Source organism: Embiotoca jacksoni, unplaced genomic scaffold, assembly GCF_022577435.1.
Source record: "Embiotoca jacksoni isolate LCO1_2020_lvr unplaced genomic scaffold, fEmbJac1.0.p SCAF_7, whole genome shotgun sequence".
Lineage (NCBI taxonomy): Eukaryota > Metazoa > Chordata > Actinopteri > Embiotocidae > Embiotoca > Embiotoca jacksoni.
The window spans coordinates 15724940-15738690 of record NW_027185425.1 but is presented as its reverse complement, the minus strand read 5'-3'; the positions used below and the strand labels follow the sequence as shown (position 1 = coordinate 15738690).

Genomic DNA, 13751 nt, shown 5'->3' with positions numbered 1-13751 from the left:
AGGCGACGCCTGGAGGGGAAAAGGGATCTTGGATCGGAGTTTCTCTGATCCCCACCCCAAAAAAAAAAAGAGATTGCTTCCAAACGTCCAGAAAAAAAAAATTAAAATAAATGGGGAGGTTTTGTGTACTGCATCTCAGAAACTGGTGTTTACACTTGAGCCGCCTCGTTGTCACGTCAATTTAACTTATGTGCCCACACGCGGAAAATCATCCATACGCCCACAAAGGTGAATGTATATATACCTGCAGAAACACGCTACAATTATCGCCGCCGTTGCCAGCGAGAACTCTTCTCGTTTTCACCTTCCTCCTCCACCTGCCGCTTGTTTCCGGCCCGAGGTTCTCTCTCCCTACGGAACCGCCGGTGATCACAAACAGAGAGGAGGCTTCAGACAAGTGATGGGCAAGGCAGATGAACCGCAGAGATGGATGCTATTACAATAACAACATACTTCCCCCAGCCAGTCGATACTTGCCAATACCTGATGAAAGGGGAGGGGGTGGGGGGAATGGAAAAAACCTGGAAACTAGTCAGCCAGAGGTGGTACAGTAATGAGGTCACAACCCTAATACATATTGTACATAGTTTGTCAGTGGCTGTGGTTTTTTTTTTCAAATTGAAATTTTCATAGAATTTCCCTACAGGATGCCCGTGACCCTGTGTGCACCTGTTTGCCCTGCAGCTTATCTGCAGCTCCTGGGGTTTAAGAAGTTTTACACTGTTCCTTTTTTTTTTTTTTTTTAGTTGTCTTTTTTTTTTCTTAATTTAATTTTAAATCTTCCGGTTTTTTGGAAGCTGTGAGAAGGCATGAGCCAAAGCCTGTATAGTGTTTTATGAGAATCATTGATCGGGATGCGCACATTGATGAGCTGAGGCGAGGCAGCATTGTGAATGAAGCAGGATATAGTGGTGACCCAGGGGGAATCACAACACACTCCAGCCTGATCTCTTGCAAAGCTGCTTGAAACCTCGATGCTGTCTTCCCTGATAAATGTACTCTCTCCCCCTCTTCTTCTGCCTCTCTTTGACTCCTCTCTTCGCCCTCCTTCTCTCTCACTCTGTTTTCTGGACCTGATGAATGCAGAGCAAATCAATAAATCTATTCCCCTGCTAGATACCTGATAAAATTTACAAGGACAAGCTTAATAAATTACTAATGGGTTGGCCAATTAGTTTGTGTGCTTGCCTGCGCTACAGTGTGTGAGTCAGTGTGTGTGTGTGTGTGTGTGTGTGTGTGTGTGTGTCTGTCTGTCTGTCTGTCTGTCTGTCTGTCTGTCTTAGCCTGTGTTTGAGTTTTAAATTCCTTCCTGGTCATTTGTATGCACATGTATGTGTTAACATATCTTCGGTCCTCTTCTGTCTCCTTATTTTTTTTATGAAAACACTGGTTGGGCAGGAAGCCGGCAGCGGACACCTTCACTCAGACACGTTCCGTTTGTGTACATTCATAGTGCAGCCTCAGCCGGTGCACAGCTTTAGTCTTACTCTTAATTTTATTAAATTAATGTTGTGTAATTAAGTGTACAGTACATTGTGGTTTATTACATACTTTTAATTAATCCCATTATTTTATTTTGAAGTGACGCACAGTAATGACTCATTGTTCTCATTTATTCTGTTATTTATCATTTAAAGTCAATTATATATGAGCATATGTATGGCGCGTTTAAAAGCACAGTTTATCATTCTCTGAAGTATGCAAATTATGCCAAAGAAATTTTTTGGGCCAACAGTGAGGTCTTAAATTTAATACCACTTTTAGTCTGCTAAGCGCTGTTATTTTAAACCTGTGTCCCCACCGTGTAGCACTGGTGGTATGCAAGCCTTTTGAAACAGCATCGTGTTGTTATTCAGCTTTACAGAGGTTACCGCATAGTTGAATTATATTTCATTAAATAAAAAAAAAGACAGTGCTGGTGTCTTCAGTAGGAAATGGTACTTCGGTCTGGTACATACTGGTAGGCTACATGGTCTGAAAAGTTTGGGAACCTCCGGCTTCACATAAAGACTAATAGCAGGGGGGAAGGGTAAAGTAGAGGTACGGTGTGTGTATACAGGCGGGAACCCACTGTGACGTCACATCTTGGTTTGTGAACTGTTGGCATTTTGGTCCTCGCCATCTTGTTTTTTTTTTATGGCGCCAGAAGATACCATATTTGGTCAAACTGGGAAGGAGCGAGGGTTGGACTTGACTGAGAATCCAAGAAAACTATGCCCTACCCACCTATACCAGCAGCCTGACTGCACCTCAGGCATGTCAATCAAACCATGCATGCCCCCAAACATATCTCTGTTTGAGGCCTAATATCTAATAAATTATATAATTATTTTCTAGGACCACCAGAACAATAATGACAAGGAGTGGATTTCGCAAATGACACCCTAATGACTTGTGTAGAAAATGTTTTGACTTTGTATTTCATGAGAGAAGTTGACACTTTTTCAATGAGAGTATATTGGACTCGGATGTTTTTTTGGAGCCTGCCCCTTGTTGCACTCTGTTGTATTACACTTTAAGGGACTTTTGCAATGGCTTACCAAAGACTACTTCCATTTTCACCTCTATGGAAGGGTTTTACTGTCCTTACTGAAAAATAGCCTCAGATATGCATTGGTGCTCATCTTACAGAAGTAAAGGTCAATTCATGGTTTCCTAGGACAGCTGCGAACTTGCACGTACTTCTATTCAAACTACAACTGTGAGAATGCATAAATGCTCACATATGTGCAATAGAAAACATAATGGGGACCTCCTGACAGTATGAGGAAGAGTCCCTTTGTTTACTGTGTGTGGCCCAACAGTATGTAAAACAGCCTAACACTGTAAGAATATGGCAGAGGATGTGGAATACAGTACAGACATCATGCACGAAACGAGCGCCCACTTTACGTTTCTAATACATGTGTGGTGTGAAAAGTGCAAAGTCCAAAATATTGCATTGCTTATGTACAGATGGCGCTTCCAGTCGATCACGTTCTACTCTTTCATGTAATCTGTTTTTTTTTTACTCCACACAGACTTTTGTTCCTTTATTTTAGTCTTCAATTCAGTGTCTCCTCCCAGGCAAGAGCAGTAACCAGATGAAAATGCACCAAGACTGAATACAATTGCTGTCTTAACCCTCGTGTTGTCCTCGGGTCAAAATGACCCGCAGCTGTGTTCAATCAAGTTCTATTTTATTTCTATATTTTTATATCTTTTGGGATCATTGGTCATCATTCTTTAAAGAAACCCTCACAGCCTCCTTGTCACTAATGATCCCAAAAAATATGAAAATAAAATAGAACTTGGTTGAACACAGCTGTGGGTCATTTTAACCCAAGGACAACACGTGGGTTAAGAACAAACTCAAACTTCATAGCTCAAACAAATACAAATATGAAGCAGAGACATCAGTGAACTTTTAAACTTTGCCATGAAAAAAAAATAAAGTCTGCTAATACTGCAATGATTGCTGCGCTTTTGGTATTTTGGTATCTCTGAAATTCTTGTATGGCCCTGCCTGTCATTAACCGGCATTTTCTGTTTATTATAACAAGTGACTTCACTATCATGGAGTGGTGATTTGATTGACACCTACCACAGTAGCGCAGGAATTTCTCAAGCTAAAGGGAAACTTTGCCATTTTTTTCTGAGTGACTAACGTGGACAACAGTTTTTGAAATGGGTCAAGTATTAAGCTAGAATGCTTCAGCAGACTGACTGCAGTTTAATACTTCGGGCACAATTCCTCACATTAGATGTACTTCCACTAAAATGGCTTTTTTAGCCAGTAATGGGCTTAAGTTCCTTAAGCTGTAATACCACCGAGTGCCACTAGAGGTCGGCTCCAAAAAGTCTCCTTCTCCACAGACTCTTATTCAACTGGTCTCATAAAATTAAAAAAAAAAAAAAAAAATCATTCTTAGAGTCATTTCGGTTTTGCTAGCTAAAGTCGGTCAGTATTAGTTTTCTGGCAGTTCATCTGAAAAGTATCCCATCATTAATTAGAAAATAAGCTTCAAAAAGCCTCATTCTTGGGGGCGCGTCTGTTTGATTGACAGGCCTGTGGTGCAGACAGGTTACGGCTATCGGTGGGCGGAAGTAGTATCGTTGGGTTACCAAACAGATTGAGTCACATCCATCACTTGCTCCCCCCCAGGTCGCCCAAATATGGTCACTTCTGGCTCCAAACCTAACAAAATGGCGCCAGCCCAAATTCAAACTTAAGGCTTCATAACGGCAGTTCACAAACCAACGGGTGACATCGCTGCTGGTTGCCGCTTGATTAGAAGTCTTGCTGAAGGTGAAATTTAGTTCTGAAAACTTGAGCTGTTGCAGGAAGACAATGTTCAGAATGTGAGTGAGAGTTTGGAGAGAGGAGTGCTGTTGTGTTGAAGTGCAGAAGGCATTGCTTGGTATTATCTAAAAAGATGAAAAAAAAAAAAAACAATGGTTTGTGCTGCACATTTCTGAATGCAATGTCACGCAACACCCTGGGCAGCTTTCATTGACTACCTTTGTTGGATAGGGAAGTGGTTCTTTACTGGGCAGACCATCGTTTCTGCAGTGATTGTTTTGAATGGGTTGAGTAATGCCAGCTAGGCAAGAGAGGAAATCTTAAAGCAAAGCACTTTACTTGTGGAAAAATGCTGTTTCAAGAGTGAAGAGACCTCCTTTTCACAATGTTGTGAGGCAATAATATGAAAAATTGGAGGCAGGTGAGAGGCAAAAAACAGCAGCCTGTTTCACAGCTGCTAGTCGAGGCGCTGAGGCCAAATCCTGGATTCAACCTGATGAGAAGACAGACAGAGTGCAGGTTGAAAAAAGCCAAAGGTTCCCTTTATCATGAGCAGACCACCTGATCCAGCTGTGTCCGTCTCCCTCCTTACCAGATGTCAAGTGCCAAGCATACTTTTGTTGTTTGACAACCAAAAGAGGAGAAAGAAGAAATTATTTAGCGATTTGTTTTGTTTTATTGGACAAATATCAGTGCAAAAATGCAGTCTCAGTCCCAGGTTGTCTGAACCCTGACTCCTGGTGATTCTGGAGGGTGATGAGTACCTTGTTGTGCACCTGCCCAAAGCCTCACCAATCTGCACAACAAATGAACATACATGCAATGCAGGATATTTTGATTCAGTGACGGAGAGAGAAGGAGTGTCTCCTCGTGTCTCTCCTCCATTAACTAGCGTAACATCAATGAATCTTTTGAGGATCGCTATCTTCAAAAGGCACCCCAGCTTTCCTCCCGCAGACAAGACTGTAATTATTCTACATTTGCATGATAAGTGTGTCTGCCTGTGTACGCATTTATGTATGTATGAGTGCTTAAACGCACATTAGCCGCGGTCGGGCACGAGCTCTTGTCTTTTATCTCGGCGTGGAAAACGGGAAGAGGCCTTTTTAATGTGGAGTCTGGATCGGCATCTCTTTGCTCTTCATCTGAGCGTTCATCATTAGCCACTGTCAGCTCGAGAGCTTTGAAGTGGAGTCAGGGGCTCTCTCGCGATGGGGAAGAGTTGTGACACTTGGGCTCTCTGGATTTGTGCATGTTTGCGCGCGCGTCCACTTCCATTTATGTATTTTCGCATCAAGAAGGCCCTTCCCCTTTTTTTTTTCCACACTTACATGTAAATTCTGACAAGTGTGTTGCACTGAAAGGAGGCTCTTCATCGTTTAACTTGCATGGACATTATCTGTAATGCTGCATCCAATAATAACAGAGGAGGGTTAGACATGTTTATTTTTTTACTTCTCAAACAGGAATGTTCTACTAGTTCCTCAAGCTTCACCGACTCTGCCGATGGGAAGACGCACATATAGTAAAATGGGGTAAATGAGTGAGTGTTGAGAATGGGTGCTTCACTTCCTGAGATGTCCTGTACATGCGGCACAGTATCTACACGATGTAGCTTCATGCACAGATAAACATATACAGAAGCAGGAATGTGAAGAAACATTTTTAAACGGGTACGATCTCCCAAGGCCTCATTAGCTTCTGAATAAGTGTGTGTGCAGCGAAGCGGAACTGCATACATAGTTTATGGGCAATACAGCAGCTTGTACAGTCGACACTTGACTGGCCTGGACGCTCCTCTCAGTGGGCAGTCAGGTGCACCGTGTAGCAGTGATTCGTTTCGATTATTAATTATGGATCATGTTTATTCAGTCTAAGCCAAAGGTGCGTTGCTTTTTCTGTCCCTTCTGCTTTCTTAAACACAGACAGTGTCGTCTACTCGCACCGTAAGGACTCCTCTGTGGCCTCTGCTGAGGGTTTGGATATCAAATCACAAGGCAGTAAAAGAGCACAAGAACTTTTTTTTTTTGGCCAGCTTGACGCCACTTTGGAGTCTGGTGTGGCAGTAAAAAGTGGGATACGAGTGCGGTCCTGTTCCTGAGGCTTTTTATTGCTGCTGGTTCCCGGACAGGTCTACTCCTTGTTTCCGTAAGGAGGTGATTAATCTTGTGGTTGGGACAAGCAGAGTTTTATCAGTTTTAGAAAACAGGCAGTGGTGTGGATGTTGTTGTAAGACAATATGGCAAACGCATGAAATCTTTGCTGAATGTAGTAGTGCACAACTTGAGAGCGTTTTTGACCACTGACAGGTGGTGTATGCTGACATGATGATAAAGGTGGCATTTGGAAGACATTTAGTCTCATGTGTTGTTATTTTTAATAAAATAAAGAAGGTGTTGCGATGAGCTGCTTTGTAATTCAATATGTTCCTGAGAGACTTTCACTTTCAGGGCTGTTTTTTTAGAAACAAAACTAAAGCAGAATTCTACTGATATCAGCAAAACTGCTTGATTTGAGTCACATTTATTCAATTTATGCCAGTTCACTGACAGACTTGTGTTTCTGTGTTAATAAAAGCTTAAAGCCTTAAAGACACAGTGAAATATAACACAAACCTTCCAATTCCGTATCCCATGTTCTTCAGTGTGTTGTCTATAATGATATATAAAATATTTATTTAAGAAAAGTCTTTTTTTTGAGTGTTTGAATGTCATTTAGCAGAATCTGACATCATGCTCAACATCAGCGTTCCTCTCTGGCAATAGGTTTGACATTTCCTATAATTAAACCAATAGCATCAGGTAGCTCAGCCTTCCGCCAGCTGTGTAATGAAGGCTTTCTGTTTGACGTTTTTGGTCTCTAAGCTCAAGCAGAGATTACCCCTGCTCAACATTTATGAGTGAAATTGGTCAAGTGCCTCACTGGAAGATAAAAAAAAAAAAAGATCCTACATCAAACTAAAAGAGCACTTGAAGAGTGTAGACATCTGGCAAGACAAATCTGACACCACAACCACTACATGTGTCTGGCTATATTTACAACTGTACTGGTGTCCGAGCGCTCCACAGTAACTTACTGGCCACTGGGCATGCCGGGACAAATCTCGGCTGGTCTGCCACACCAATGGGCCAGTGAGCCGTCAAAAATTAATTTTGTTTTGCAGCACCTTTTTTTTAAAAAAAAAATTGTGATGTTCAGAGGTTCAAGTAATTTTTTGCTGTACAATTGTGGGAATTAGCAAATATTGCAAGTTAAGAAAGAAAACAAACTTTAAAAAAAAAAGAGTCTTAATAAGAGTCATATGTAATCATGTCCAATGCTAATGAGCATGCTTCTCATCACAGATATATTTTAGTTTTATTTTTTTTATTAACTTAGAGAACCATCTGCTAAAAATTTCAAAAGATTCATTAAAGTGATGCAGCTTTACAAAGCTAAAAAAAAAAATATGTGACTGTGGCTTATGTTAAAATAAATTATGAGCTTTAAATGCTTTTTAGATAATATTACTTGAATACATAGACATACTGTACCCTCGGAAACAAAGTGTATTCTCATACAACTAAAAATGTGCATAAAACTTATTCAACATATTCTTTATTCCCATGATAAGACCACATTTCCCATAAACCCTATCACTTCAGTTTTTTTCCCAGTCAACCAGCATGTGGTTTGTTTTGATGATGAGAGGTTGCACAGCTTTCCTGACTGTAAATGAGCAGTTCTTCTTCTTGATAAAGCAAGTTTTGTTTGGAAAGGCTGACTCTGTGCTATGGAAGACCGTTTTTGCTGGAAAATTGCAAGCTCCCATCAAATATTGCAAAGATATTTAAATTTGCGTTAATTATGCGCAAACTTGCTATTTCCTGAAGGGACTGATTCATATTTTACCAGGTATATATTTAAAGGTTCAAGTGTCATTTTCAATGAGAATTTACTCAGCATTATATAGAGGAATGTGAAATCGTGTGGAAATAGGTTGAAGTATGTACATACAGAGAACCATACAGGCCTGAGTAGGTGCTCAGAAGCCAGTGTCGCATAAGTCAGAATGTCAGCAGTAATACGAATGATGTCAGAGTGACCGAAGGTAAAAGGATGGCGGTTAAGACATTACATCAGATCAATAGTAAAGATCCTTACAGTCTAAATTAGACTGCCTCATCCACCACTACCAACCATCACCCCATAAAGACTGACAGCCTTAATAACTGTCCTAATAACAGGAGAGCAGATTAATAAAGCATACCGTAAATGATTACCTCCATCATTAATCCATTCCACGGCTATTTAAAGCTGCACGTATTAACTATTTGGACAGGAGGTTTCATGTGTTAATGGCCAGACTGAACATACTGAGCGCTGAAGGTACATTAGAGGAACATATGATTTGATTAATGCCATTCACAGGAATAGAAACAAATTACACAGGCAGCTGGCACAATGCTGTTCACCTGAAGAAATAAAATAAAGCAAGAGGAAAAAAACCGAGAGCTCAGCCGAGAAATGAAATGTTTGCACTCAAACCTGTGTAATCCCCTCGCAGCGGATTTGAGATGAAACCTGGCCTCTCATTAGCCGTATTCGAACCAGATTGCATCGGGTCCACTGATTCATTTGGGAAATCCATCTATATATTGCGTACGCCCTCCTTATGGGTGTGCTCGAGGCTCAGCCCGTTAGAGTGTGGATGATGACAGAGCTGATTCAGACTCAATAAATAATAGAGTGTTACTGGAGGTATCACCTGATGAATATTGCATTCCCATTCCTGACTTCTGCCCATCCTCCTGTCTGTCTGTCTGTCTGTCTGTCTGTCTGTTTGTCTTAGTGGCTACCTGGCACAGTGCCAGCTTCTCTGTGCTATCCAGTGGAAATATCCAGTTCGGCTACATGTCGACAGCTGGCGGGGTTGGAGGCATTCTGCATTCGAAAAACACCCACAGTGTCAGGCTGCAAATGTGAGACAATTACTTCTCGTCTGCAGCGATGAAACTTGTTCCAAAAAAAATAAAATGTAACGTCCCGCCCATCTGATCGGCACCGCGGGGGGTAGAGGGAGTGGGAGTGGGGGAGGGGGGGTGCCAGTTGAAGTAAAGAGAGTTGGAAAGAAAGAGGATCAGGAGGGTGGGGAGGGGGACAGTTTTGAAGACAGAGAATAAATTATCACCTTCAACAGATTATTACCGGGGAAGGTGTTTGGGAGTGCGGCACTGTGTACGGAGGAGCATGTGTGGGCTTGTACTTTTATATTTCTCTCTGACTCACAGGCGGGACGGCTTCATAAGCAGGATACGTATCTTCTTCTGTTGTCAGAGCTAATCATAGATATCGGCAAGAATCATCATTAAACAAGAAAAAGCAAGTTCGTTCATGCGTGTAACACCTGCTGATGGTTAGTTCAGCCGAGCAGAAGGGGGGAAACAGCAAACACAGTCGAGCAGTATGTCAGTTGTTGAGCATATCGGTCGTAACACAATGACAAAGTTGATCTTTGTGTGTTTTTTTTTTCATGTCATGTTGATGATGAAATAATTTTTTTCAGATAGCAGGCTGTTTTTTCAGCGTACCCTGAGAGGATATATCATAAAATATTGCCTTTTTTTACGTTGCTGAAGCAATCATGGAAGGTAAATATTGATATACCCCCAAAAAAGTAGAGGATCTGCTAATGAGCTATTTTTGAAAACAAAACTTCTGATAATGTATCTTCTTACTTTACATAAAAAGTATAGCTGTAACTAAAACCTTAAACCATTGGTCCTTATTTATATCATATTAGTGTTACAGAAAAAGTTAGGGGATCAGTAAAGTCAGTAGGGTTACTCTCTGGGCACTATGAATTTGTGTACCAAATTCCATAACAATCCATCCAATAATTTCCAAGATACTTGACAAATAACCCAAATGATCAACTCCCCTGTCGCACCATTTGAAAAGTCAGGGGTTCACCAAACCCAGTCAAATTCATCCTGTGGGTACCGTGAGTTATTGAAAATGTAATGTATATTACATAGATGAAATACGTTGATAAGGGAATAAGTCTTTTCTAGAATAAGTAGCACCAAAATAAGAAATTAACCATAGCAATTTTAAAATTGGGTATACTTAAATGTGAATGGTTATGATATTAGTTTTTTTCACCTGATGTTGAATATGAACATAATCATCTGACAACAAAAAATCCTACTTATTTAAAGAATAGAAATGTTGCTCTAGCTTGTAGTTAGCTTGTAGTAGTATCTGTTGACATATTGGAGTGCACCTGTAATGCACACATACAAGGGCAGGAACAAGCACACTGTTAAGTTGTGTCTTCTATTTTTATGTAACCACTGTGGAGACAAATTTACATACAATAGTCAACAATAGCCAGGATACTTTCATTGCTTCTTGACAAAGCCAGCAATATAATCATGCTATTTTCATTGGTTGTTCTGGTAACTCATCTAAATTGTAATTGTCAGATTTCAGTCATAAGACGTTCCTGAAGGTGCTTTACAATAAAAGCTGCGTTAAGAACTAAAGAATATCTGTCTACTGAAACTTTAGAGGGCTTTTAATTTGAAACAGATACAGGAAGTGTTGAGTTTCATAACATATAATGCAGTAACTTTAACAGGGCAAACGGTAGCGGATCAAAACGTGGCTTTGAGTCAACGTCGTGAATCAATCACACCGTAAATGATCATAACTTTGACAATTTCATCTGTCTTCATTGTGTGTATTGCATAACATACACAGAGATGATTGGATCTTCAAGCACTGAAAAATTTAAATGAATTTCAAACAGATCTAGAAAACTGTGACCATGCTATTTTCCTCAATTGCAGAAAAGTACAACTATGGTGGTTAGCTGAAAAACATGGTGCTTTTGTGTTTGGTTGTCAGTGTTCAGCCCCTTTGGTTACTTGCACTGAATATCTCAGACAGCCCTTTACATTTTTTTTTTAATCAGAATTGAAATGAATCAATAACGTCAATTTTATTTTGTCCTATTAATGTGTGCAGGGAACCAATAGGAAGTCTGCCAGAAGTCTCGGACACCAACGCTCTCAGCTGACTCGACTGATGCTATGTGGGCTACTGGACCAATAACTGTACACACAGAGGTACGTCCCTGTCATTATAGGTTGTATGCATACAACAAATTTGAAATGCATAGAGGTAGGAGAAATATTGCATTGTAGGAAATAGATACATTTATATTGTGTGTCAAAACAAAAGGAAAAAGCAAACTAAAATGAGCTATGGTGAAAGATCAACTGAGTAAAAAAAGTATTTTAGAAAAAGTAGTATTTGTTTTTACCAACAAAAGCCTAAAGCTTTTATTTAACATTCTTTATATCAGTTTTGGAGCTCAATATTTGTCTTCTACATGTGTAGAATTTAGTGTAAAGTCTACATTTCATTATCTATATTTACAGTAGACAACCTAATTCAGCTAATGAAATGAGAGTTTTTACTTTATTTCATTAAGTGTGAGCTACTGGATACCTGGAATTTATTCACTGTTTAACAGCATTGTTTTGGTCATGTGATACAGCCGTTTTCATTTTGTGTACAACATGTGAAATTTTGACAACAAAATTAGGATTGTGACTTTCGTTTTTGCAAAGGGAAATGATAAAACGGAATCAAATCAGTCGTAGAATGTAAAATTTAAGAAAGTTGTGATGAACAGATGTTTTTTGAGCCCCTCACTGGTTTCCATCAGGTGTATGCCAATCAAGGCTCTTTGTATGTGTGTCTCTGATTGTGCCAGCATGTGTCGATGCTGCATCAGCCGGTGTGCGTCTGTGTGTGTGACTGAGAGAGGACTTTCTTTTTTTCTTTCTTTTTTTGTGGTGTTGAAAAGGTATGGTGGAGAGAAAGCAGTGAGTGAGGTAGCCTAATCAGCCAATCAGGAAGCAGATTAGGAGGCAGGGAGGACTGAGGGTGGGGGGGGGGGGGGGCAGTAGAGCTGTTACTACTGAGGAAAGGAAAAAAAATGTTGGGCTAGCAACGCAGGGACCAATCGCAATCCATAAACAGACCAAAACAACTTTATACACCAATGACCCTCCCTGTGTGTGTGTGTGTGTGTGTGTGTGTGTGTGTGTGTGTGTGTGTGTGTGTGTGTGCGTGCGTGCGTGCGTGCGTGCGTGCGTGCGTGCGTGCGTGCGTGCGTGCGTGCGTGCGTGCGTGCGTGCGTGTGTGTGTGTAAGGAAAGACAGTGAAAAAGAAGACCGGGCAAAAACTGCCAGCTCCAGGGATTTTTGGCAGCTGCCCAGATTTTGTGTGTGTGTGTGTGTGTGTGTGTGTGTGTGTGTGTGTGTGTGTGTGTGTGTGTGTGTGTGTTGGAGTGTGTGTATTAAAGACAGTCTCTCTCTAAAGAAGATGGGCAGGGAGTGCACAGACTTCTCTTCTAATTTGACATGGTTCACTGTTTTGGCATGCTTTCGCTGCCTCTCCGAAGTGTGTGTGAGCGCGAGGAAAATGCGCGTGCACGTGGGTGTGTTTGTGAACACGTCCTTCTAGATTTTTAGTTGTGTGTGCATCTTTGCGTGTACATCTCTCTCTGTGTATGTGTGTGTGTGTGTGTGTGTGTGTGTTTGAGTGACAGCTCTGACCTTTTCAATATGCCTGTTAAACCTGAGCTCTTGTCCCAGAGCAGACATGCTTGTGTCAACTGCAGCACTCCTACATGAAGGTCAAACTCTCTCCTGTTGGAGTATTGGCACGTACACACACACACTCGCACACATACTCTTACAAACGTAGTGTTTCCTGTCATGTTGTTCCCTATAAATAATGTGCTCTCTGCCCCCACTAGCATGTCCAAGCAATTAACACTTCATACTGATGCATCTATTCTGCTCACCACCAGGCAATAATTGTAGATTTCGTCATTCTCACCCTTTTTTTTTTCCTTCTCCTTCTCTGCTTCCTTGTTGGTGGCTGAGAGATTTCTGGTCTTGTTACCGTGGTCACCGTCACAGCTGCTGCCATAGGTTGGATCCCCGGTCGGCTTAGGAGGTCAATGTATGTTGTCCGATGGATAGAGTGACAGGTCTTTTGAGCGTCTGCGTCTGTCGACATTAAATTAGATCATTTATCTATTTAATATAGTCTGAATGACGTTGCAGCCACTGGTAAAATAAGCAGCCTTTAAAAAGTCACTTAAAAGGACAAGACTGACATAATCTTTTTTTTTTTTTTTTTTCTATAACTTGTTATCTTGGGCTTTGTCAACTTGGGATTTCAACTTTAACTGTTTTGGGCATTTTTGGGACAAAACAATCTAAAAATAATCATCTATGATCCCCAATACGGAAATAGAATTCACAATTATGAAAGCCACATCAAAATAGACAGTGGGTAGCGTTCACCCAAAACAACTGACTCATTTATGGACCCTGGAGCTGAGTGTGCATCTCCAATCCACGTGCACACAAAACACCTGAAACAGAACACGTATTTTATTGAA

The 13751-nt window shown here is 40.8% G+C and overlaps 1 protein-coding gene across 4 annotated transcripts in view; it reads left to right on the top strand.

Annotated features, from left to right (window-relative positions):
* nrsn1l (neurensin 1-like) overlaps positions 1–13751 on the top strand; it is a 287058-nt gene that overhangs the window by 86142 nt on the left and 187165 nt on the right. For all 4 annotated transcript variants that reach the window (XM_069177068.1, XM_069177067.1, XM_069177071.1 and 1 more), the window contains exon 2: positions 11294–11394. Coding sequence is in view for 2 of the 4 variants with exons in the window: in XM_069177071.1 (XP_069033172.1) it covers positions 11359–11394 (36 nt within the window). In the remaining 2 variants the exon portion in view is untranslated. The remainder of the gene's footprint in view (positions 1–11293; positions 11395–13751) is intronic.